This window comes from Amblyraja radiata, chromosome 7 (assembly GCF_010909765.2).
Source record: "Amblyraja radiata isolate CabotCenter1 chromosome 7, sAmbRad1.1.pri, whole genome shotgun sequence".
Lineage (NCBI taxonomy): Eukaryota > Metazoa > Chordata > Chondrichthyes > Rajiformes > Rajidae > Amblyraja > Amblyraja radiata.
In genome coordinates this window covers 21003704-21031468 of record NC_045962.1, presented here as the reverse complement: position 1 = coordinate 21031468, position 27765 = coordinate 21003704, and the positions used below count along the sequence as shown (strand labels likewise).

Here is a 27765-nt window from a genome sequence, read left to right as displayed (position 1 = left end):
ATGCAACACAAGTTAAACCATTGAGGAAAAAGTATATCTAGATCATTTGTGCTGAATATTAGAAACATAGAAAATAGGTGCAGTAGGAGGCCATTCGGCCCTTCGAGTCAGCACCGCCATTCAATGTGATCATGGCTGATATTGTTTGTAAAATTAGAGCAAAATGTGGATGAAAAATTATCCATGCACCAGGTGAGGAAAGTAGGAAGACAATCTGTGAAAATGTAACTTTCACAGAGCTGCCTGGGCTTCTGGTTGGCGTTTTGTAGGAAAAAGGTGAACCAGGAAAGCTCTACGTCACACATGAGTCACTAACTTACAAGAAATATTGCTGCAATTTTTTTAGTCCACGCAGTGATTAAACTGTAGTTCTATGAGCTCATGCAGATGATATGAAGAGAACCAATGAAAAAAAACTGAAATAATGGCAGATTCGTTTTTCCAGTTGTATAATGTCCTTTCTATCTCTTTTCATTTATTTTTTAGTTTGGTCATCATATATGTGTAGAGCCTTGTACACTGCAACACCAACTTTCCTTTAGCAATTACCAGGTCTCATGTTTCCAAAATTTAATCCTGCAGTCAAAACCAAATTAACTACCGCAGAACTAAAAGGGAAATAAATGCTAGGTGACACATTCGGAAAGAATTTCAGAAAAGAATGTGTGTGAATTTTAGTGTGTATTTTCAAACCAAATATCCAATATTTTTCAATTAAAAAGTAAAACAAAATACTTATAATATTTGGTCATAGATAGCTCAGCCCAAAGGCAAAGAAGAAGTATTGGAGGATTTGGGCTGGTGGCATTAAATATTTCACATATGTTAGTAATAAGAGCCCAAACACCCGGATGCTTCTGTGCATAGTCGAGAACAAACTCTTACATGCTAGCAGATATAGTCAAATTCTACTAGAACATTTAGTTTCTGCAATAAATATTAATGCAGCACACTATCATCTATTCACAAAACATATTCCTTTTTCAAATGTCAACACATTGGTCAAAAACAATTTATCTTTCACTAAAGTTTGTTAACTGCTGATAAAATACTACTAGAAATATCCTAGGTTATAAACATTTTAATAATTACTTCTGCCATTTCCCCTACAACAAATGTTAATCTAACTGGCTTGTAGTCTTTTGCTTTGTCTCCCTCCCTTGTAAAATTGAGTATATTTGCTGTTTTCCAATCTAACTGAACCTACCCTGGGTCTAAAGCAATCTTAGAACATTAACCATCTCATTGACATAGACACAAAAAGCTGGAGTACCTCAGCGGGTCAGACAGCATCTCTGAAGAAAACGAATAGGTGACGTTTTGGGTCGAAACATCACATATTCCTTTTCAGTATAAACCAGCATGTGCAGTTCCTTCCTACACATCTCACTGACCACTTATTTTAAGACCCTAGGACAAGGTTCGTGAGGACATTAAGACTTGGAAGGCCGATGGCCCACAATTAATAATTTACTTTGTCTTACCACCCTTGATTATAGATGTTCTCAACAACCTCCTTGGCTTCTCACTCCGTATTTAGAGCTAGAACTATTTCAGTTTATTTATATATTTTAACAGTGAAAACATGCAAGTTAGAACAGTTTCAAAAATGAAAAAGGTGAGTCTAATGGCATTGTATCATAATGATGTACTTGCAAGAATGTAGACGAGCTAATGACAGGAACAGACAAATGAGGATGATCTGATGTGACAGAGATATGTTGCATGGAGATCAAAGCTGAGATTGACTACTTTGGAATCTTTGCCTTTTGGGAAGGACAAGCACGAAGAAAATATAGTGACATAAGAAACTGTAAATTCTGGAATCTTGAGCAAAACACTGCTGGAGAAATGTAGCAAGCCGCCGATGTTTATGGTTAGGACCAGAAACCTCTGTATGACCTGAACCACCGGCACATTCCCTCCACAGAGGCTGCCTGATCTTCTGAATTCCTCCAGCAGTACGTTTTTTTCAAATAAACCACTGTCTCCAGGGGCTACAACACAAGAAGCAACAATAACTGCTTCAACTGGACCATGCAGTGAGTGAAAGGGTCGCTGGTGCACCTTGTGAGTCTGGCGGGGGCCCAGGGAAGCCTGCGCTCTAAGCAGCCAGTGAGGCTGTAACCGAAATCAATTATGAAGGGGTCCGTTAAAATGAGGGTTTATTATGTATAAAAAGGAAGAGAGATCCTAGTGAATACTGGCTCTTAGAGGCTGGAGAATTTTTTTAATGAGAATAATCAATGACAGATATTTTGCATCAATCTTTATGGTAGAAGACTCACAAATCTGTTGCTAATTAAATGCAATAAATATGACTCAATGTATTTGACCATGGAAAGTAAATAATGGACTGGTTGGGCTGACTGCCCATTTCCCTACAGTAACTTCTAGGTTTCCAAGTCCACACGCAAACATGATTGAAAAAAAATAAGCCACCAATAAATCTTCTACACTACCTACTCAATCGATGTACAACATTTAAAGAAATATTTGTCATTATTGTGGTCTTCATCTTATGTTGGGAGTATATTAAAATCTTCCTGATTCAAAAACTTGCTAATGCCATAGTTGGAAAGGACCCCCAAACAAATTTGCCCACAGTTTGCAGCAATGTCAAATCCTATCTCTCTGCACCCAATACCATTTCCATTGTATCACCGACTTTATATATCTTGGAAATCTGATCTTACACTTTAAGTCTGCAAATGGAAACACACAATGAAAGAGTTATTGAAGATTATTCTGAAACTACATTGCAGAGTCCAATACCTGACTTTTGCGATGACAGAGCAACCACCAATGCAGGGTCAATTTCACAAGGCAATCCCGATGCTGAAGAAAGTTCATACACATTCATTGCAACCTGCACAGGTTAAGAAATCATATTTAGGACAATAAAAATAACTTTATAGATCTTCATATAACAGCCCAAAATCGATTTACTAAATCTAAGATACAAGATATCAAGGGGACTTTCATGTTAAATTGCTGATAGAAACCCTAGAAATAATACTGCTCAAGGAAATGGATATGGCATGATTTTCCTGACGGTACTTCAAAATCATAATCGTTATGGTTGCGTTCCTGTGCCTGAAGCCTGGTTTCTTCTATTGAATTGTAGTTGCTTGCTACATGTATTTGTGGTCAAGATGCTTGCGTCAAAACCAGAATTACACATGTACATGCATGGAGCAAGAACTCGGCAACAGGAATTAAAAGATTAATCTCTTGTACAAACCTTTGCAAACAAGTGAAACCAATGACCAATAAATGTATCAATTTTCTTTAATCAGATTTAAAAGTACTGGAAATTAGAATAAAAAGCTATTTATTTGGCAAAGAACCCCAAGAATCACTTCAATTTTACATTAGCATTGAAAGACGCGGGAGCTTCAGTCCCCCAATTACGGGTGCTTCGATCGCCGGCTGCAGGAGCTTCGATCTCCCCGACTATGGATGGTTCGACTGCCCCAAACGCGGGAGAATAAAGAGGGAAGAAGATTAGACTATATTGCCTTCCATCACAGTGAGGAATGTGGGGAATCCGCTGTGGTGGATGTTTATGTTAACTTTTATGTAGTTGTGTGTCTTGTTGGTTTTAAAAAAAAAAGTATGGCTGTATGGTGATTCGAGTTTCACTGTACCTTAATTGGTACACGTGACAATAAACTGACCTTTGAACCTTTGAAGAGAAGGTGCAAGAAATGGCACAAGGTCATAATGTGGTACCTTTAGTTCTTTGAGTAGTGGGGATTGCTGGCATAGCAGGCATTTATTACCAACTCCCAATAGCCCCTGAGAGGGTAAAATAATGAATTAACTTCTTGATTCATTGCAACACGTGTATTGCTGTTCACGTGCACCTGTAGCCCACATCTTGGTGATAAAGGCTAGTGCTTGTGGGGTGCTAATGAAGCAGGTTTGGACTGTTAATGTAGTGCAAATAATTATTGCACCTTGTTGATGGATGTCGGTGATGAATAGGGTACTAACAAACTGGCAGTTTTGCCCTTGGCGTTTTGAAGATTGCCTGGTTAGTATGGATCTAATGAAAAAAATATTCTATTATTACCCAACATCCTCCTACATGGCAAAACGGCTCTGTGGACACAGAGGTATCAACTCATTTCAGTGCTTTCAAATTACACTATTAAATGACCTGCTCACTAAGGTTTGGAAATTGTATCCAAATCCATAATGAATATATTTTGATCAACTTTTCTTTGTTGATCAAATTAGCATGTCATGCTTCGTGTCATGCCACCCAAGTCATTTTCAAAGGATACAGATAAATTGGTAAAGGCGTCCATTAATTTATGGACGAAGTTCAATTGCACATGCTATTGCTTTGATATTTGATCAGCTAGATTGCTTCCAGAAAACTTAATCACATTCATTTAGTTCAAATAAACTGGTTTGTACAAAGACACTGCAGATGCTAAAAGGTTGTGCCAAAATCTTCCAGTTCTCTCTTTCCTTTTCCACAGACGCTGCCTGACCTGCCAAGTTTTCACCATTTTGTTTTGATTTAATAAATTTTCCAATTTCCAAACATTTTCACCACAAATGACAATGAAATTCAACATGAGAAAGCAAAATTGCATGTGGAATGTGCACCGCAGCAGGATTTTTAATTAAATGTAAAATTAATACTTTAGCTTTCTACAATTCCAGCCATATATAATCAGCAGTACACACTTTAGATGAAGTAGACCATAAATAACTTGATGTTAAAATCGATCTATAAATTACAATACCTTCATATCTGTCTCCCTCGGAATGTGATCCTTGAAATCTTCAACTGAACTCACAAGAAAGGGAATGTGGCAAGACAGAACCTGAAATAAACACCCAACTTTTTAGAAGCAGTCGATTTTGGAGTCAAGGGATTGAGGCAAGGGAAGGGTAGAAGTGGCAAGTCTGGTATTGTGGAGTAGGTGGTGTTGTTGTCGTCTAAAGAGTACAGATGGGCCTATGACTTGGAAAAAGTATTGTCCTCAACATTTGAAGTTTAGCACTTTACCTGAATATTTTGTTCTGGAAAATTATCCTGTACTGAGTTTTACAGATGACAGAATTCTATATTTGCACTATCTCTTCTATGAAAATTCTTCCCTATTTCACTTCTCAATGGCTAAAGGGCCGTCCCACTTACGTGTCCTTGGCACGCAAATTATGCGACCTCGTGGCCGCGTTGAGCCGCGATGGTCCCGCGAAGGACGGGCGCGATTACATGCGTACGCACAGCTGTCTAGAGTGTGTGACGTCATTTGAAGATGGACACAAAGCTGGAGTAACTCAGCGGGACCGGCAGCATCTCTGGAGAGAAGCAATGGGTGACGTTTCGTGTCGAGACTCTTCTTCAGTCTGAAAAGAAGGGCCTTGACCCGAAACGTCACCCATTGCTTCTCTCCAGAGATGCTGCCGGTCCCGCTGGGTTACTTCAGAATTTTGTGTCTATCTTCAATTTTCTTGGCCCCGCTCTGGGAGTAGAAGTGGGGGCGGATCCGGACCGCAACGGCCGTGAGCCCCAGGCTGAGTTTGGCGATCGTTTGCCGGCTTCTGCTGCTGAAGGTGAGACGTTGCGTCGCGCCAGGGTCTTGGGCCTGTCCCACTTAACGGCTGTCAGTTCCGCGACAGGCCGTTGGCGCGCGAAGCTTTCGTTCACTACAAAAAATTCGGAGCCCTGCACGATGTCATGCACAACTACATACCCCTCCGCGCTTCTAAGTGGGCCCGGCCCCGCGCTGTCATACGATGCCCGTGCGCCTCATCGCGACCACAAGGTCGCGTAATTTGCGTGCTAAGGACACGTAAGTGGGACAGGCCCTAAAGTTTCAACTTTAAGATTAAGCCCCATTGTTAAGGATTTCTCCACAATAGGAAATTAATTCCACCACCAAATCTACTCAATTAAAATATCCTGACTGCATCCACCCCTCAACTATCTAAAGCATAGGAATAAAATAATGATATTTAATCAGTCCTCAAAGTAATCATTTCAGACATTGCAAACTCATTTCTAAGGCCAACCATTTGGTCTTTTGGCCCTGTGACTATTCCAGCTCATGAAACGTTCATTAGCAACTCTTGTGGTAGCTCAGGATATTTCAGTACATTAAAAGGTGGCAGATAAAGCTAGTGTTATTGTAGTTAGCATTTCAGAGGGACTCTATGGAATATTTAAAGGCATTACACATTGAAAGAAGCTTTCCACAAAGCTTGTAAATATATTTCCCCGAAAATAAAAGAATCACCATTAGGCGCAAAATCTAATGTCATATAACATGACAACAATTTGATGTGCTCATACTTGTTTGAATATAGTACATCACACATGCTCCATGATGCACTTTGAATTTCCACAACTGACAATAAACTGACAAGCCTTCAGTTCTTTCTCCATTCCACCTTAAATAATGAAGCCATATCTTAGAGGAAGCTAAAATGTTTATTATATTCTGGCCAATTTAAATTAATACTCTATGTAGTCCCAGGAGTCCTTTGAATTCACTACCTTCCCGTTAGATGTTTTCTCAAAATTATTTCCTCTCCCCGTGACACTCAGTATTTTTAAGAATGTTATACAGCATTTGGCAATTTGACCACAAAGATATTCAAAGACATTCATATGACGCATACAACTCCATCAGTACTTACATCTCTAAGCGCTTCCTGTGCCAGTGAACGAAATGATAGGATAACACCAATTATTGTCATCCTCTTCAGTACACTGTCAACCGCTAGATTTAAGAAGAGAGAAATTAGTAACATCTAGGTTTTTTGCAAGACTGATCAATAGTACAACAATGCCTTAAGCATTACGACTTCAGAAATATCTGTGTTCCACAGAATCATTTCTAACTTCAGACTAATCAGCTACTCAGTAATTAACTTAAATAAAATGTACCAAAACATTTTATTGTGGACAGGATTCAAATTCTTAGAAGCTTCAGAAGCACACTTAAAATATGGGCAGTGATACTAGATTATTTCTGAAAATTCTAAAATGTAATGAAAATGTGGATTTTGGATTCTCCACGTTTACAAATCATGAGTAAAGGATGGTTATATTTCATGGCACTTTACTTAAGGAACTAGAGAGTGGCGGTTTTGGTGCTCTGCAAAGGATTACGCCGTTTCACTTCCCACAGATGCAGCTTGATATGCTATTTCATCACATTTTCTGTTTTATTTTATATTTTCAGCATCTGCATTTTTATTTGCAAAGGATGATTACTTTTGCATTAAAAAGAATATTTTAATGCCACACCTTCATTTTAGTCATATTCGTGCCTATCTTTAAATATTTCCTGATATACACACAAAGTTTATCTGCAGCCAACATGGAACACAAACTACAAAGTAATACTTCAGTGCTTGTGGCCGCAGTAACTATGACATCCATAGAGAGAAAAAACAACAGTAGTCAAAAAGCCCCAGTTCAATCTGTTTTTCCAGGACAAATCCAACTTGACAAGCTCGCCATTTCTTTTTGTAATGCCAATAGAGATGAATAAATCACAAGATCCTGAAGCTTGATCATGTTCATGATGAAGTGCTTTGATAAGTTGATTAGGACACATATTCTGCTCTAAAAAGGACCTGTAGACTTTAGTGATACAGGACAGAAACAGGCCCTTCAGCCCACCAAGTCTGCGCTGACCAGCGATCATTCCATACCCTAGCAGTATTCTTCATGCTAGGGACAATTTACAATTTTACTGAAGCCAATTAACCTATAAACCTGTACGTCTGTGGATGTGGGAGGAAACTGAAGCACCTGGAGAAACCCATGTGGTCATAGGGAAAACGTACAAACTCCAAACAGACAGCACACGTAGTCAGGATCGAATCCAGATCTCTGGCACTGTGCCGCACCTGCGCCAACATGGACCCACTAAAATTCAGGACGGCGGTGGAGAGTCTAAACTGCGTGCAGCAAACTGATGCAATCACAGAAAGCTATTAACGCCTTTACTTCCTGAGAAGATTGAGGAGGTCCGGACTGTCATTGAATATACTGTCACCAGGTGTATGCGAAGAGAGCATACTGACTTGTTGAATCATGGGCTAGTTCAGAAACTCAAAAGCCCAGGAGGTCAAGAAGCTGGGAGGATGTTTCCCAGAGCTGAGAACCTCAAGACTTCAGGGCACAGTTTCAGAGGTACCCTGTAACCTGGAGGACTGTGGATATTCACTATGTTCATTCAAAACACACATTGATAGATATTAACAGAATCAAACGATTGAGGATTTTGCTCAGAAATGTTGCTGAGGTAGAAGTAAACCATAATCTTAATGGAAGAAAACAGGCTCGGGTGGTCTGAAGAAGGGTCTTGACCCGAAACGTCACCCATTCCTTCTCTCCAGAGATGCTGCCTGTCCCGCTGAGTTACTTCAGCTTTTTGTGTCTGTCTCAGAAGGTCGGATGGCTTATTTCTTGCGTCATATGTGGGGCAGCTAATGAGATTTTCCACGACTTCTTTTGACTTCAACATATCATCCTCCCACTCAATTCTCAGTCTATATTGATAAGTATTTCATTTAACATTAAAATTTCCAGCAAGTTGAAGGATTCTGACCTGCTTTCTCAAACAGATGGGAAATCAGGAGCCATGAGCTCTGCAGGATTAGAAAGGATTTCCCATCGTAAAGTTACTTAGACTGTTGCAGTTTCTTTTCTATCCCTCACATCAGGAAACTTAATGAATCTTTTCAAATGTTTAAACCATCTAACATAGAACTTGACAGCAAAAACATGTTTTTAAAGGCAAAATTGAAAACCATGTACAAGTACAGATTGAACAGAGGTCTCAAGTTGACCTTAGTCTGTTTTGAGTTAGCTGATAACCTGCGTCAAACAGCTGTCTGTCTCCACAAATGTTCACCGTGGAATGTCGCTGTACACTTGAGTTCAGTTCTAAAGTCAGTTGGGACAAGATTAAAGTTCTGGCGCCCATCAAAATATATCTTATGCTCATCACACTAATATTATGTCAAATAATCTCTGAATATCACCAATGACTCAAAAGTGAATTTCATCAATTCCCTTACAGCCTTGGATGGAAGTACAAACGGCAAAGCTATGAAAAGTATTCTGATCTTTTAAACTAAAGAGATAAAAGTATATTGCCTTTCCCTTGGGATCTTATCAGCACTTTCAAAACTTACCACAACAATCCACCTTTTCAAAGCTGCCAAGCTTCGTTTGGAACAATACAAATGGAACAGAACTGGTGGTTGTCACCACTACAAAAAAACTGGAGATGAAATATCTCATGAAATTTATAAAATCTGAAATAATTCCAGTACTGAACACTGTTGACGCGCTAATTGACTGGAGTACAAGGTCAAATATTTCCCACCAACGCAAACTCACTGGGATCTTGCCTAACAGGATAAAAGTATTGCTGCATGACAGAGAAACTATGTAGCAAAGTATTATTCTCCCTTTGAGTGAGATGGGGTTAGGCAAGGTTCTCATTTCCTTCATCCAGCTCCTTGGGGAAAAAAACAATTCAGCATTTAAGTCCTGACAATGTGCAAAGTTAAAATTAACAATTTATTATTCATAGAACATGCAATGGAATTATAGTTCTGCAACTGTGAGGCAGTGTCACAGACTGGAACATCATTACATTGTCTATCCAGTTTCTGGAATTGGTAAACATACTCTATACCCACATGTTAATCTTTTGAAGAGCGCTGCCATCTGGTCTGGTTTGTCAAAGCTGGTCCTCATTTGTGTAAGCACTTCAACATTCTCCACTACTAGTTTCTAAAAAATAAACCAACATTCAATATTAGACAGTCAGGTAACCAAAGTAACACAGATATTTCAACCTGGCAAAGGAAATTAGCTTTATAAGATCCAGATGGTTCCAGTCTTCAGTTCCCAAAGAGTTGAAGTGTTTGGAGATAATGTGCGACTTAACCACCAAACACTCCTGTGTTATTTTTACATTTTCTACTTTTTCCTCTTTCAGTTCACAAGGAAGCAGTGAGATTGAACAGGTCATTCATTGTCTTCTATTTCCTTCCTTTCTCTCCTAAAATCATCATCCTATGATAGAATTAATAACTGCTCTGAACACTTCCCAATGCGAAGCTGAGAAGCAGATGATACATTTGAAAAGTTATATAAAAAAATAAAGTTTTATAAAGATATAAACCATAATTTAGTCTCAGAATACTACATTACCAGTGATATCTGCAGTGCCTTGACAAAAATAGTTATTTTGGGGGGGTTTTTGTCCAATATCTCTCTCACATTCTTGAGCATAAGCAGTTACATTCTTCATTATCCAAGTGGCAGCTGTTTATTTCTAAGCTGAGAAAGCATGTACCATTATGTAAAAAAAGCAAGTGCTGGAGGAACTCTGGGTCTGGTAGCATCTGTGGAGAATATGGAAGGCAGCATTGATGGGGAGTTCTGCAGATGCCATTATCTTAGTTGAAACAATATTATTTTAGTTCAAGTCCAAGTGGACAAATTTCCTGAAGTTGAGAGAAAGAAAAATATGGAAGAGCGGTCACATGGCTATAATTATGAATTTGCAAGCAGTTTTCCTCCACACAAGTTCAAGAGTACAAAGGCTAATTCAAGCAATCTAATACAGGAGCTTCCAAGAAGCACAGTGCCACTTCTCAAAGTGAACTCTGCAGCAAACAAATCCAAAGTACTTATGGATTTTTAGAAATAAGTTTTAAGAAGTAAAATTCTTACACAACAAAATTGCTCCAAGACTCAGTCATGTAACAATAGAAATGACAATGCAATTTAAAATAATATTTCATCGTTTATTTTTGGTGATTCAAAAATAAAGAACACTTGCTTTTCAGAAAATGAATTCCTTTTCGACAATCTGTTGACCGGGTCATATAATAAACCCAGTCACAATTTTCCAGAAGAATATTAGACCTGCAATTTTATCACATTTTGCATAACACTCAAGTTCTTTGGCAGAAAGCACTAAATTAATAGCTTTTCACTGAGACACTGAAATTAAAAAAAAATCAGGAAGGAACTGACAGCCTTTAGATGATTAAATCCAAGTCACACATTCCTCCCTTGCAATCCCCTCCTCCGCATAGAAATCAATTGCTGTCACGTTAAGGTAAAAGGTTAAATGGTCTTTTGGATATCAACAGCCAATATTGTTTTTGCACAATAATAAACTCCCTCAAGTTAACTGCAAATGACAAATAATTTGATTTCACCAAGAGAAGAATGTCCTCTACTGCCTGTGGGGATCATATTTTGCTTATTTAAAGCAGTTTCATCTGCTGGCTATTTTCAAATAAGCTCATATTTCTGTATATTCTCATTTTATAAATACAGGATGTAGTAATTTGAAAACCTTGCTGGTACTAATGTAATACAAGAAAAATAAATACACCAATTCAATTGATAAACTAATAGCCACAAAGCCTCCAGTCAGATTTATTTCCTGAAATTATGCAGTGTTTTGAATTCAACATTAATTTATGTTTTCCTCGATTTGAAAATGCAATGACATTGATCATATCCCACTTGTGTGCAGTTCAAGAAAAAAACATGACATTAATTTCAGAAATATGATGCAAGGTGCTTTGTATTTAGGTTTGGTATTAGTAAGGGCAATTCCAATGTTATATTTGCAAATTCCAAGGAAATACAGCTAATATCATGTAAAATTCGCATCCTTCTCCATCTTAAAAGTATTTACTTAGTTCTTGGTTTCTTGGTCCTCCAAAATATTCCAAATGGAATTTAAACTGGAGGTGGTGAAGGGAGGGCTTAAGCTAGAAAGGGTTATTGGGAAGAAAGAGCTACTTTAAATTTAGTTGCATCTGGTTGGGTAACTATAGTTGGGTGGAGATTATTCCATGCTTTAATTGTGCGGGGGAAGAAGAAATTGCTGTATACATCTGTCTTTGTAGCTGGGATCACAAATTGGATCGAATGCCAAAGAGCTAAAGAGGCAGGAGTAGTATCTTGTGTTGACTCAGCCATGATCATATTGAATGGCGGTGCAGGCTCGAAGGGCCGAATGGCCTACTCCTGCACCTAATTTCTATGTTTCTATGTTCTATGTTCTATAATTTCTATGTTTCTATGACTTCCCTCCTAGCTAGAATAGGTTCTGCTGACTCCAATCTATCCTCAATTATTGTAATTGAACTTAAATAAGTCAATGACAAGAATTAACATACTGGTACACCACTTAGCACTCAGGAAACATCCTGAGGAATGAAAGAGTTAATGCAAATAGTGCTAAAAATAAGTAATTACATCAACCCTGCACAAATGTCTGCTCTCTCCTCAGTCATGTGCTGTCTTGCCAGGAACATGGTGCAAATTCAGCAATGAATTTCTGGATGGAGATGCTAGTGATGGCTGCCTTGGGCATGCTAGGACAAGTCATGTGGCTGGTCCGTGTCAGGATGCCGGGCTCAGGATGGTATCGTAGTGGGCACAGATAATGCAAAAAAAAAAAAAAAGAATAATGGCAGCAGCTCCTCCATATTTTGAGAGTCTGCTTGGATCCCACAAATGTGGCCAGTCTGTCGCCAAAGCCCACATGCACCATGCAAACTCAATACAGCCCTTATCCCCACATCGCAATGCTGAATGTCTGCATTGCTCAGCCAACACTGCCCCTCACAGGCAGCCTCACCACACCAACTTAGTGATTTATCAGTTTATTATAGAACCAAAAGGTCTTGCTCATGTTCATAAAAACCATAGCCAAATCACCTTCACTCTACACTCCTAAAATCAAATTACTCAGTGTGCCTTGGGATTTCAGCAAAATCTTTGACAGGGATTCAGAAAGACATTATAAAACTGCCTTTTGACTAATTTAAAAAAACGCTCATTTAAAATTAAGACAACAGTAACCTGTACCCGTGTTGAGACTTTTGAGTTTTAAAGGGTGATCACACTCACAAATTAAAAATGAGTGGCCTTCACAGTATCAGTACTATTCCACACCTCATCCAAATGGAACAAATTTTGGCAGAATTACAATAGACAATAGGTGCAGGAGAAGTCTATTCAGCCCTTCAAGCCAGCACCGCCATTTAATGTGATCATGGCTGATCATCCCCAATCAGTACCCCGTTCCTGCCTTCTCCCCATATCCCCTGACTCCACTATTTTTAAGAGCCCTTTCTAGCTCTCTCTTGAAAGCATCCAGAGACCCTGCCTCCACCGCACTCTGCGGCAGAGAATTCCACAGACTCACCACTCTCTGTGAGAAAAAGTGTTTCCTCGTCTCCCTTCTAAATGGCTTACTCCTTATTCTTAAACTGTGGCCCCTGGTTCTGAACTCCCCCAACATCGGGAACATGTTTCCTGCCTCTAACGTGTCCAAGCCCTTAACAATCTTATATGTTTCAATGAGATCCCCTCTCATCCTTCTAAACTCCAGAGTGTACAAGCCCAGCTGCTGCATTCTCTCAGCATATGACAGTCCCGCCATCCCGAGAAATAACCTTGTAAACCTACGCTGCACTCCCTCAATAGCAAGAATGTCCTTCCTCAAATTAGGGGACCAAAACTGCACGCAATACTCCAGGTGTTGTCTCACTAGGGCTCTGTACAACTGCAGAAGTATTATATTCGATTCCTCTTGTTATAAAGGCCAACATGCCATTCGCTTTCTTCACTGCCTGCTGTACCTGCATGCTTACTTTCATAGACTGATGAACATGGACCCCCAGATCCCGTTGTACTTCCCCTTTTCCCAAATTTCCCAAATTTAGATAGTAATCTGCCTTCCTGTTTTTGCTACCAAAGTGGATAACCTCACATTTATCCGCATTAAACTTCCTCTGCCATGCATCTGCCCACTCCCCCAACCCGTCCAAGTCACCCTGCATTCTCATAGCATCCTCCTCACAGTTCACACTGCCACCCAGCTTTGTGTCATCTGCAAATTTGCTAATGTTACTTTGAATCAACTTCATCCAAATCATTGATGTATATTGTAAATAGCTGCGGTCCCAGCACCGAGCCTTGCAGTACCCCACTAGTCACTACCTGCCATTCTGAAAGGGACCCGTTAATCCCTACTCTTTGTTTCCTGTCTGCCAACCACTTCTCTATCCATGTCAGCACTCTACCCCCAATACCATGTGCCCTAATTTTGCCCACTAATCTCCTATGTGGGACCTTATCAAATGCTTTCTGAAAGTCCAGGTACACTACATCCACTGGCTCTCCCTTGTCCATTTTCCTAGTTACGTCTTCAAAAAATTCCAGAAGATTAGTCAAGCATGATTTCCCCTTCGTAAATCCATGCTGACTCGGACCGATCCTGTTACTGCTATCCAAATGTGCGGCTATCTCATCTTTTATAATTTGACTCCAGCATCTTCCCCACCACCGATGGATGTCAGGCTAACTGGTCTATAATTCCCCGTTTTCTCTCTCCCGCCTTTCTTAAAAAGTGGGATAACATTAGCTAACCTCCAATCCACAGGAACTGATCCTGAGTATATAGAACATTGGAAAATTATCACCAATGCATCCACAATTTCTAGAGTCACTTCCTTAAGTACCCTGGGGTGCAGACCATCAGGCCCTGGGGATTTATCAGCCTTCAGTCCCATCAGTCTATCCAACACCATTTCCTGCCTAATGTGGGTTTCCTTCAGTTCCTCTGTCATCCCAGATCCTCTGGCCACTACTATATCAGGAAGACTGTTTGTGTCCTCCTTAGTGAAGACAGATCCAAAGTACCTGTTCAACTCATCTGCCATTTCCTTGTTCCCCATAATAAATTCACCTTTTTCAGTCTTCAAGGGTCCAACATTGGTCTTAACTATTTTTTTCCTCTTCACATACCTAAAGAAGCTTTTACTATCCTGCTTTATATTCTTGGCTAGCTTACCTTCGTACCTCATCTTTTCTCCCCGTATTGTCTTTTTGGTTATCTTCTGTTGTTCTTTAAACATTACCCAATCCTCTTGCTTCCCCGCTCATCTTTGCTACGTTGTACTTCTTCGCTTTAATTTTTATACTGTCCCTGACGTCCCTTGTCAGCCATGGCCGTCCCTTTCTCCCCTTGGAATCTTTCTTCCTCCTAGGAATGAATTGATCCTGCACCTTCTGTATTATTCCTAGAAACACCTGCCATTTTTGTTCCACTGTCATCCCTGTATCTTTCCAGTCAACTTTAGCCAGCTCCTCCCTCATGGCCCCCATAGTCCCCTTTATTCAACTGTAACATTGACACCTCCGATCTACTCTTCTCCCTCGTCAATTGTAGATTAAACCTGACCATGTTATGGTCACTGCCTCCTAATAGCTCATTAACCTCGAGGTCCTTTATCAAATCCGGTTCATTACATAACACTAAATCCAGAATTGCCTTCTCCCTGGTCGGCTCCAATACAAGCTGTTCAAAGAATCCATTACGAAGGCACTCTACAAAGTCCCTTTCTTGGGGTCCAGTACCAACCAAATTTTCCCAGTCTACCTGCATGTTGAAATCTCCCCATAACAACCACAGCATTACTTTTACTACATGCCAATTTTAACTCCTGATTCAACTTGCGCCCGATGTCCAGGCTACTGTTTGGGGGCCTGTAGAGAAGTCCCATTAGGGTCTTTTTACCCATACAATTCCTTAGTTCTATCCATGCTGACTCCACATATCCTGTTTTAATGTCACCCCTTGCAAGGGACTGAATTTCATTCCTCACCAACAGGGCAACACCACCCCCTCTGCCCACCTGTCTGTCTTTTCGATATGATGTATACCCTTGAATATTCAGTTCTCAGCCCTGGCCCTCATGCAGCCATGTCTCAGTAATTCCCACATCATCATACTTGCCAGTTTCTAACTGAGCTTCAAGCTCGTCCACTTTATTCCTTATACTTCGCGCATTCATATATAGTACTTTGACCTCCATATTCACTTCCCCCTTCGCAATTGGCCCTGACCTTACTCTGTTGTCCATTCTCAAGCTTTCCTTCCCATTAATTCGAGAATCTTTTGTAATTTTTCCTGTAGCCACTTCCCCTTCAATCTTTATACTCCCAATTTGTCAATCCCTCCCCCCCACTATTTAGTTTAAACCCACACGTGTAGCCCTAGCAAACCTGCCTGCCAGAATGTCGGTCCCCCTCCAGTTAAGGTGTAACCCGTCCCTTTTGTACAGGGCACCCCTATCCCAGAAGAGATCCCAGTGGTCTATAAATCTAAATCCTTGCTCCCTGCTCCAGCCCCTCAGCCACACATTCAGATCCCTATCTCCCTGTACCTGTCCTCACTAGCATAAGGTATTGGAAGCAATCCAGAGATAACCACCCTAGAAGTCCGGCCTTTCAGTCTTCTTCCCAACTCTCTGAACTCATGTTGGAGAACCTCCTTCCTCTTCTTCCCGATGTCGTTTGTGCCTACATGCACAACTGGCTGGAGTTTTTACGGACATTTTCAACCTCTCATTTCTGAGGTCTGAGGTTCCCACCAAATCAGTCTGAAGAAGGGTTTCGACCCGAAACGTTGCCTATTTCCTTCGCTCCATAGATGCTGCTGCACCCGCTGAGTTTCTCCAGCATTTTTGTGTAAGTCCAGATACGACCTTGGTAACATAGAAACATAGAAATTAGGTGCAGGAGTAGGCCATTCGGCCCTTCGAGCCTGCACCGCCATTCAATATGATCATGGCTGATCATCCAACTCAGTGTCCCGTACCTGCCTTCTCTCCATACCCTCTGATCCCCTTAGCCACAAGGGCCACATCTAACTCCCTCTTAAATATAGCCAATGAACTGGCCTCGACTACCCTCTGTGGCAGAGAGTTCCAGAGATTCACCCCTCTCTGTGTGAAATAAGTTCTTCTCATCTCGGTTTTAAAGGACTTCCCCCTTATCCTTAAGCTGTGACCCCTTGTCCTGGACTTCCCCAACATCGGGAGCAATCTTCCTGCATCTAGCCTGTCCAACCCTTTAAGAATTTTGTAAGTTTCTATAAGATCCCCTCTCAATCTCCTAAATTCTAGAGAGTATAAACCAAGTCTATCCAGTCTTTCTTCATAAGACAGTCCTGACATCCCAGGAATCAGTCTGGTGAACCTTCTCTGCACTCCCTCTATGGCAATAATGTCCTTCCTCAGATTTGGAGACCAAAACTGTACGCAATACTCCAGGTGTGGTCTCACCAAGACCCTGTACAACTGCAGTAGAACCTCCCTGCTCCTATACTCAAATCCTTTTGCTATGAAAGCTAACATACCATTCGCTTTCTTCACTGCCTGCTGCACCTGCATGCCCACTTTCAATGACTGGTGTACCATGACACCCAGGTCTCGCTGCATCTCCCCTTTTCCTAGTCGGCCACCATTTAGATAATAGTCTGCTTTCCTGTTTTTGCCACCAAAATGGATAACCTCACATTTATCCACATTATACTGCATCTGCCAAACATTTGCCCACTCACCCAGCCTATCCAAGTCACCTTGCAGTAAGGTAATCAAAAAGGCCAAAAGGGACTTCAGCTCCAAGCTGGAGGACGAGACGGATGTTCGGCAACAGTGGCGGGTCTTGAATGCCATAACCGCCTACAAGGCGAAATCAGGAGGCAGCTCAAATGTCAGCAAAGCATCACTCCCTGACGAGCTCAATGCGTTCAACGCACGCATTGATAGGGAGAACACTGATGTGCCTTCCCGAGCCCTCATTCGCCGTAATGGTATTTCAGTCACAGTCACAGAGGCCGACGTCAGAAGATCCTTCAGGGGGGTGAACCCTCGGAAAATGCCTGGACCTGATGGAATACCCGGTCGTGTTCTACAAATCTGTGTGGACCAACTGGCTGGAGTTTTTACTGACATTTTCAACCTCTCACTTCTGAGGTCTGAGGTTCCCACCTGCTTTAAAAGGGCATCAATTATACCAGTGCCCAAGAAGAGCAAGGTGACGTGCCTCAATGACTATCGAACAGTGGCACTAATGTCTGTGGTGATGAAGTGCTTTGAGAGGTTGATTACGGCGCAAATCAACTCCTATCTCGACAAGAACCACGACCCACTGCAGTTTGCTTACCGCCACAACAGGTCAACTGTGGATGCGATCTCACTGGCTCTCCACTCCGCTCTGGACCACTTGGACAACAAAAACTCATATGTCAGGCTGTTATTCATAGACTACAGCTCGGCTTTTAATACCATCATCCCCTCCAAGCTGGTTACCAAGCTCTTTACATCTGGGTCTCTGCGCATCCCTCTGCAATTGGATCCTCGACTTCCTCATCCACAGACATTGGATTGTATTGGTGGAAATGTGTCATCCTCGTTTACAATCAGCACGGGAGCACCTCAAGGCTGCGTGCTCAGCCCCCTGCTGTACTCATGACTGCGTAGACCGAAAATAGTGCAAACTCCATCATCAAGTTCACCGACGACACCTCTGTTGTGGGACAAATCACTGATGGTGATGAGTCAGGGTATAGAAGTGAGATCGACCAATTGACCAAATGGTGCCAGCACAACCTGGCTCTCAACACCAGCAAAACCAAGGAACTGATTGTGGACTTTGGAAGGCGTAGGATAGGGACCCACAATCCCGTTTATATCAACGGGACGATGGTGGAAAGGGTCAAGAACTTCAAATTCCTGGGCGTGCATATTTGCGAAGATCTTTCCTGGTCCCAGAACGCTGATGCAATCATAAAGAAGGCACATCAGCGCCTCTACTTCCTGAGAAGATTACGAAGAGTCGGTATGTCAAGGAGGACTCTCTTGAACTTCTACAGGTGCACAGTAGAGAGTATACTGACTGGTTGCATCGTGGCTTGGTTCGGTAACTTGCGCGTCCAGGAGCGGAAAAGATTGCAGAAAGTTGTAACCACTTCCCAATCCATCATCGGCTCTGACCTACCCACACACTCATCTCTCCGCTGCCATCAGGAAGAAGGTACAGGAACTTGAAATCTGGAACATCCAGGTTCAGGAACAGCTTCTTCCCCTCAGCCATCAGGCCATCAAACAAACTCTGAACAATAACAGACTATTGTACTTTATCTGATTATTTATTGTGCATAGATATGATCTATGGTAGATAGACACACTGAATTATCTCCTGTTCTGTATTATGTTTACATATTCTGTTGTGCTGCAGCAAGCAAGAATTTCATTGTCCTATCTGGGACACATGACAATAAAACTCTCTTGACTCAACAACCGACTCGGAACCATCTCTACTCGCAATTGTGCCACTCGACCTAATATCCACTATCAATCAATTTTAAATCCAAGCTCCTGTTCAACCAGCAAATTGATATTCTTTCAACCTTAGTTGACTGCTAATACAATTACCTGCTTGATGTCTCCTTCTGACCATTTTAAGGTCCTTTTTTCCTCTTCTCCGGCCAGTACCTATCTTTGCACTTTCCGCAGTCTCTCCATCCATAAACTAATACCGATTTCTGCAGCATACAGATAGGTGATTTTGCCTTTCATGTGGCAGCCAAAAACCAGTAGCAATACCCTTATCACAACAGGCAAACAAATATTTCATTTTCACCATTGTCAATACTGTACTTTTGTGCCTTTAAACTGCAGATCATCCAAAGCCACCTTACACTTAGCTACATCCAGAATATTGGACCGTTACAATTCTGCCCACACATCTAAGCCAGACACATGGTTTCTCTATGGAGAAATCTTTTCAACAAAGAACTGCAGATGCTGTTTTACAGAAAAGGACTTGGTGCTGGAGTAACTCAGGCCAGGCAGCATCTGTGGAGAACATGGGTAGGTGACATTTTGGGTCGGGTCCCTTCAGACAGTTATAAAGTTTACTTCAATATATTTATCTGTAATCAGAATGGTGCTCAGTGCTAAGGCCAACATACACTAACAGTCTGTTCTGCAGCCACTTCAAATGATACTGGTTAATTCACTCCAGCCTTTGTTGGTCGGCAGATCAGACAATGACTCACTTAGTGTTAAGATATACAACAGCTGACGTGGAAGAAATCTTAAAGTATAAAAGATTTTACTGCATAGTAATACAAATTAAAAAGTGATTAATTTCGCCAAGCTGTATGATTTGGGAAAGAATTCAAAGAATCTTTCAGCACGGTGGCACAGCGGTAGAGCTACTGCCTTACAGCGCCAGGTTCGATCCTGACTATGTGTGCGGTCTGTACGGAGTTTATCCCTTCTCCCTGTGACCTGTGTGGATTTTCTCCGAGATCTTCGGTTTCCTCCCACACTCCAAAGATGTACAGGTTTGTAGGTTAATTGGCTTGGTGCAAATGTAAATATTGTTGCTAGTGTGTAGGGAGATGTTAATGTGCAGGGATTGCCTGTCGGTGTGGACTTGGTGGGCCGAAGGGACTGTTTCCGAGCTGTATCTCTAAAACTAAAAAAAAAATCTCATGGCTGTAATCTATCCCTCCACCCGAAGGAACTCTTTTCTTATTTGTTGTACTCCAACTTTCTCCCTTACAGGGTTCATCCTCAAACATGGAATATGCTATGGAAGACCAAGTTGTTGAAATGCTGCGTGGAATTCTTTCTATTATTATACAGGTGCACAACCTTTTATCCGAAGATCCAAATAACGAAAACCTCCGAATAGCGGCCATTTTTTCGGTTCTTGAAGAAAGGTCCTTGAAAACGTTCACCGAGGGCGGCCCGCAGAGGTGACAGCGGAACCTCCGGTCGGTCCTCGAAGAAAGGGGAACTAAATCCCCATTCATAAAAGAGAAGTTGAGGGTATATTGCGCGGGAGGGTTAATAATTGACAATATGCTGCAGCCTGCCCGCAGAATTAAAAAGTTCCCACGGTAGACTCACGATATACAGTGTTTCGTGAGTCTTGCGTGGGAACTTTTTAACTCAGCGGGCAGGCAGCAGCAGATTGTCGCTCGCTTCAGTATCACCCCACCTACACCCCTCTGCTTCCCGGCCATGTGTGTGACCCCTTCCCTCCCCTCTCCAGCTCCCCGCCCATTGCACCGGCGCGGGGGCTTTGCACTGTCTTCACGTCGGCGATTGCAGCAGGACCGTGCCAGGATCAATTGGACACCGACCACCAGGCCCACCGCAAGCACGGAGATCCCAGAGACCCACAGCCAGCAGCAGCCCAGCCCAGCCCCACTCCAACTACAGAGGAACCTGGGTTGCGGATGACGGGGCGCAGCTCGGGGCGAAGTAGGGGCCCATCGGGGAGCGGCCACTCAAAGCCACGCCGGGAGATGTAGGGCCCTGCCCCGGTCTTGATGTTGGAGCCCCCGGCGGGCGCTAGCAAGTCCGCGGCAATTTACAGCCGCGCCGGGCGTTGTAAGGCCCCCCTCCAGGTCACTCTCAACCTCTATGATGTTTGCTCTCAACCCCGTAATTCGGGCGGGAGAAGTCGCCGCTGCCGGTGCCCCGCAAAGCAGTCTCCCACCGGAGACCCGCGAGCTCCCGGTGTCACCATCCACCGGAGTCGGGTCGCAGCAGCTCGCCCCCGCAACTCTCCACGCTCCGAAGCTGGCTAGCTCCACGGAGGTAGGTCCGTAGGTCCACAGCTCCCACCGCCGCCCACCGACCCCCAGGCCCACTGCAAGCACGGAGATCCCAGAGACCCACAGCCAGCAGCAACTCCAGCCCAGCCCCGCTCCAACTCCAGAGGAACACGTAGGGGCAGAAGCTGATGGTGTGCAAGGTACGTCTTGTTCTTGGGGTGGCGGATGAGGGGGCGCAGCTCGGGCTGTGGGCGAACTGCCACTTGTCGCTGTAGCGGCCAAAGATCATAGAGGAGCTCCTCTATGATCTTTGGTAGCGGCCCGTCGGGGAGCGGAATCCTCTGGAGTTGGAGGGGGAGGGGGGTATTGTGCTGTTTGATCGCCCCCTGCTATCCCAGGGACAGGGAGACACAGCGGCTTTTTAGACTGGTGGGCAATCACTTCCAAAGTTCTGCCCACACAGTCAGTACACTTCTCCTACACTGTATTTCATACAAACATTTATTCTGCAAGAAAAAACGACATTGAAGACTCAAACTCGCGATCGAGTAACTGCCAGGATCAAGGCGCAAACTCGCGACCTTGCGGATATGAGCCGAGCACTCTACCACTGAGCCAGCCATTAAAATCTACGCTAAAAAAATTCCATTCCGAAGCCCGACAAATTCTGAATTACGAAAAGTGTCTGGTCCCAAGGCTTTCGGATAAAAGGTTGTGCACCTGTACAGTGATCAACTATTAATGTTGTTCAAATTGATGGTGGAAATTGAAGTCTGGGTAAAAAATACTGTATAGAAGTGCAAGAGCTTATAGCTTCTGCAATCAAGTTTGAAGAGCCTTTCTGCTACAGTACGTTCAGAAAACCACTCAGCCTATCTGCGCATCGTGATAATCCCATTAGTCTCATTCTTCTTATTTCACTGTAGCTTCACCTCTAACATATGCCCAACGTATCCCCGTTGATTCATTTTTTGAATCAGAATAGTGTAAATAGAATTAACTTACACTAAATTATAATTTACAGTAGCCAATTAACCTACCACAATAGCTTCAGGATGTGGTGAAATTTGGAGAATCTGGAGAAAATCCATAAATTCAAGCACAAATTTAGGCCGTCTCGTGCAAAAAAAAGGACATTTCAAATATTCTGGTCAACAGAAAAATTGGGCATTGCAAATCAGTTGCATTTGGCACACCAATACTGTATCTTTGCTTTGAAAGAGCTATAGTAACTAGACCTATAGTGCGCCATTTGTAAGACAGCCATTTACAAATTTTTGCATAAATTTACAAACCCTTCCCTCACCCAAGTTCTTTAGGCAAATATTTTTAAAACTACAACTTCAGGTTACTGCCAGAGGAAATATTTAATCCCTGCATACTCTATCAAAATCTCACACAATGCTGAATATCTCCTTATAGTTTTTCATTATCTACTCTGGTCTAAAACTTCCCATTACACTGTAGATTTGAAGGACCATTTCCCTGGTTACCTTAAATTTGTATCAATTTAAATTCTGTTTCACCATGTGGACTTTTCTAAGAGACCAGAATTTACTGCCCATCCCCAATTGCTCTTGAAATTTGGTGAACCACATTCTTGAACCACAATCCTTTTAGTGTCTTCTCTCCTTAAACATAATGATCATCGTAAAAAATAGTAGATTGTTATGCCATCTCAGAGGACATTTAAGAGGTAACACTCAAGTTGGGTGCCAGTTATGTATTCCAGACCAAGCAGATGACAGATTTCCTTCTGAAGATTAGTGAACAAGATGGATGTTTAAAAACAAAAAACTACAGATGCTGGTTAATACACAAAAAGACACAAAGTGCTGGAATAGCGCAGCACATCAGGCAGCATCCCTGGAGAGTAGGTGGATAGGTGACGCTTCAGGTCTAAAGAAGGATCTTGATCTAAAACATTACCTATCCATGTTCTCCAGGGACGCTGCCTGACCTACTGAGTTACTCCAGCACTTTGTGTTCAGATGGTTATTTTCATGGTCCCCTCAAAATCCCAGCTTATTACTTGTATTTGAATCCTACAGATGCCATGGTGAGAATTTAATTTAGATCTCCTAGATTGCTTGTCAAGGTATCTGAATTACAACTAGTCTGGTAATTTAAGCACTGCATCATCACCATAGTAAAGTAAATGGATATATAATGGCAACTATATACCCTCATTGCAATAAGAAACACCTATCACTAAATTAAAAGAATACATGGAGGTGAGGTGAAGCAACGACTGTCCCTACCAATGTCAAAATCCAAGTAGCCGGTCCCTCCCATCACCACAAACATTGCAAAACTGCGTACTCCAGCTTTCCTGATAACACATCTAATGAGATACTGGATATGGTTATAATTCAATGCATAACTAGTTCATTTCTCTCATTAGTCTTCCTGTAACGACTTCAGACAAAACTATTGATTTCCAATTTTCATAGATAAACAAAGATCATGAAACACAATACAGAATTTAATTTGTCCCATCAATTTTATTCAGTGGCATTGGTCATAGGATTTTATTTGAGTCTGGTTTTCATTTGTTTTTGGGGCTGTGCCAATTTTATAGAAACTGTTCATTAGCTTTGTTTTGGATTTTGTTATGTATACATTAGAAACATCTCTTTTTTTCCTCTATGCTGACCATGCTGACTATGTTGAAGAAGGGTTTCGGTCCGAAACGTTGCCTATTTCCTTCGCTCCATAGATGCTGCTGCATCCGCTGAGTTTCTCCAGCATTTTTGTGTACCTGGGATTTTCAGCATCTGCAGTTCCTTCTTAAACAAAAACAAAGCAATTGGGTCACTCGCTGCATAAAGTAGTTTTAATGGACCCCTTTATATCAGATTTTAGTTAAGACAGACGGACCTGCCGATGAGACCCCCGGCCACTTACAGCCTCTGCCCCCGGCTCGCAGCGTGCACCAGCGAGCCCTTCTTAACTCTCTGCATTGTCCAGTTGACGTGGCTCTTTCTGCGGCTCACGTTGTAGCGCCTGGGGTCACTGTGGGGCTGCCTCCCTTCTCACCGTATGCTGCTTCTACCTGTCAGCCTGTCATTTGTCCACTTACCGCTCCACCGCCACAGCCTCCTCTTTCTCCCGTAACCCTGTCCACTCGGCCTCTCCCCCCCCCCCCCACCCCCCCTTGCTGCTGCCTCCTCCTCCTCCCCCAGTCACCCACATACTCCACCTTGGAAGCGGCAGCAGATAAGAGGGAAGGGAGCCCCAAGATGACCGAGTGCATTTTGTCGGTGGCAGCAGTTTGAAGAAAGTGCTGCCGACCAGGGCCTACAACTTGAGCCGCACCAATAGCCCTCTCACTTGACCCTGCTCACTGGCACATCAGTGGCATCTGCGCCTAGTCGAAGTTGAAACAACATAAAGTGCTGGAGTAATTCAGCAGACTGAATCAATCTGAAGAAAGGTCCTGACGTCAGCTATTCATGTTCTCCACTAATGCTGCCCGACCCACTGAATTACTCTAGCACTTCGTGTCCTTTTGTGTATTAACTAACATCTGCAGTTCTTTGTTTCAACTACATACAATAATACTTTACTCGGTTATAGTGGACAATCAGCAATAACAGATCCCCCACCCCCCCCCCCCCGGTTTGTTATAACAAGAGTTTACTGTAGGCCAATCAAACAGCTTGAAAATCAGACCTCTGTCTCCCCATCGATACACTAGCAGCGTTGGCCTGCTCAACACAATTGGTACCTTGCGCTCACTGTAATCGCACCAAGTATGATCAACTAATTGTTACAAAATACCGTAACAGCTCATGTGTTGAAAGCATAACAGCGTACTATTCCAACAAATTTCATGTTTACATCACTATCTGTGCCTATTTTAAACCTTTCTATCCTGCAGCTACCTATTATTGTATTAAAATTTCACAGGATAAAAATAAATCCACAGTTGTTTCTCATTAAGATCATAATCTCATGAAACTATTCTGACAAAATAAGCTTTTAACGTCCTGGCGTGGAGGTTATAAATGGCAGAATATGACTAGCTAGATTATTCAATTAAATATTCAAAAGGTTGGAATGATATTCTCATAGCTCAATGCTGATTCATTGAGGAAGAACAAATGTTTCTCGTAATCTGATGTTGACAGTATATCTTACTTGGTATGAACTGTCTGTTGTGTTACTGAAGCATGGAACAATGTTTAAATATGGTCCTACAATTCATTTGTTTGTGTAAGTAAAAATCAGTTCGATATTATGAGGATTTCATTGGCACATGGAAGGAGAAAGTCACCTTGACCTATTATCATGGACTTGTTTACAGAGGTAAAGTTCGGAAAACAGACATTAGCCTGTCCTTTTCATAAAGAATGATAGATTGAAGTGAGAAATAAGTAAACCAGAATTAACTTTTTAGCATAGCATGTGTGTGGAGACAGCTCAAATTCCATGTCGAAACTGTACAGTAGTCAGCCATAATAGCAATGATCCAGATCCAGCCATTGGGATATTGAACCATTGGCACTGTCCAGAATTAGATATGGTCACATTTTTGGTACATGATGATATTAATATTTAGATAAACAATCCTCCAAAAGGTGGACACAAAACGCTGGAGTAACTCAGCAGGACAGGCAGCATCTCTGGTGAGAAAGAATGGGTGACGTTTCGGCTCACGACCCTTCTTCAGACCTCCAAAATCCTCCAAAAGGGCCATTTCCAACAGCGCGAGCTCATCCACCCATTTCTAAACGGTAAACGTTAACCGAAAACCACAACTACAACTTGTGACAACTGGATAAAAAATATTTTTGATTGATTGAAAAATACAGCATGTGTACAGGCCCCTCGGCCCACCGAGTCTATCAAATATCAATCACCTGTGGACACTTGTTCTACATTATCCCACTTTCGCAACAAGCAGCAATTTACAGAGGCCAATTCACCTATAAGCCTGCGAGTCTTTGGGATGTAGGTGGAGATCGAAGCACCTGGAGGAAACCCATTTCCGGTTGGCGGCGCGACCCACGTTGCAGCGGCCCCTGCAGCCTGTCTGTTCTTTTTTAATTTTTTTGTCCAGTTGAATGTAGTTTGTTGTGTTCTTTTTATATTGTTTTTAACTGTGTATATGTGGGGGGCGAGAAACTTTTAAATCTCTTCCCTGCACGGGAGACCCGACCTTTTTCCTGTCGGGTCTCCGTTATCGTTGGGGCCTAGTACCGTGGAGCGGTCTCCAGCTGGAACGACCTGGGGGCTCCAGTCGCGGAGCCTGCAGACTACTCACCATCGTGGGGCTGGCCGGCCTCGGAGCGTGGGTGGCTCGCTGCTGCGGCCCATCTACGGAGCTCGGAGGCTCCAGACGCAGGCCCGGTGGACAGGAACATCGGGAGCTCGCGGGTCCGGGTGGGATACCGCTTTTCGGAGCTCCCGCAACGCAACTTCTCCCGCCCGTGTCGCGGGGTTGGAACGACTCGGAGCGGGGCCGTACATCGCCCGGCGCGGCTTTAATGGCCGCGGGACATGCCAACGCCCGCCGGCCTTAACGGTCGTGGGGCTTACCATCGCCCACCTGGGGGCTTTAACATCGGGAGAAAAATGGAACATAGGGGAGAGAAAAGACTTTGCCTTCCATCACAGTGAGGAGGATATTCACTGTGATGGATGTTTGTGTGAATTGAATTGTTTGTGTGTCTTGTAGAAATTGTTTCTTTTGTATGGCTGTAGAAACAGAGTTTTGTTTGAGCCTCATTGAGGTTCAAATGACAATGATTAAATATTGTATATTGTATACATATTGTATTGTATTGTATAAATATTGTATACAGTCACAAGGAGAACGTGCAAACTCCACACAGGCAGCACCTGAGGTCAGGATTGCAGCTGGGTCTCTGGCACTGTGGAGCAGCAGCTCTACCAGCTGTGCCACTGTGCTGCCACTTGAAAGAAAGTGCAACATTACAATATTTTAATCAAACATCCACATCGCTGCGTTGAGAAAGTGAGCGCTATGTCAATGGATGTCTGATGGTCGCTCGCTGCAGACTTGGTGGGCCGAAGGGCCTGTTTTCAAGCTGCATCTCTCTACGACTACAAATTAAACAACATAAAAGGCACCAAGTACAAAAGGTGTAGACATAATTCGATCTCAATTTTGAAGATATACATTGCTTGCATTTATGAATATTTTACACAAGTACCACAACATGGAATTTTATACACAAAGATCAGAGCACTGGAATGTTATTTGAGATGAGCTCCAACTTTCTAAACAGCACGTGCATACTGTCAGTTCTTACTATGGTGCAGCCTTAGGAATTTAAGA

General features: G+C 42.5%; 1 protein-coding gene and 1 long non-coding RNA gene across 7 annotated transcripts in view; one reads left to right on the top strand and one right to left on the bottom strand.

Moving 5' to 3' along the window:
* The window catches only part of nckap1 (NCK associated protein 1), a 166646-nt gene that overhangs the window by 23200 nt on the left and 115681 nt on the right, over positions 1–27765 (bottom strand). For all 6 annotated transcript variants that reach the window (XM_033023810.1, XM_033023811.1, XM_033023812.1 and 3 more), the window contains 4 exons: positions 9694–9787; positions 6667–6749; positions 4764–4844; positions 2776–2869 (listed from right to left, as the gene is read on the bottom strand). In XM_033023810.1, coding sequence (XP_032879701.1) covers positions 2776–2869; positions 4764–4844; positions 6667–6749; positions 9694–9787 — 352 coding nt within the window. The remainder of the gene's footprint in view (positions 1–2775; positions 2870–4763; positions 4845–6666; positions 6750–9693; positions 9788–27765) is intronic.
* LOC116975103 lies at positions 977–24116 on the top strand. Its single transcript, XR_004412533.1, has 3 exons — positions 977–989; positions 8928–8934; positions 23740–24116. It is a non-coding gene; the product is annotated as an uncharacterized LOC116975103 (long non-coding RNA).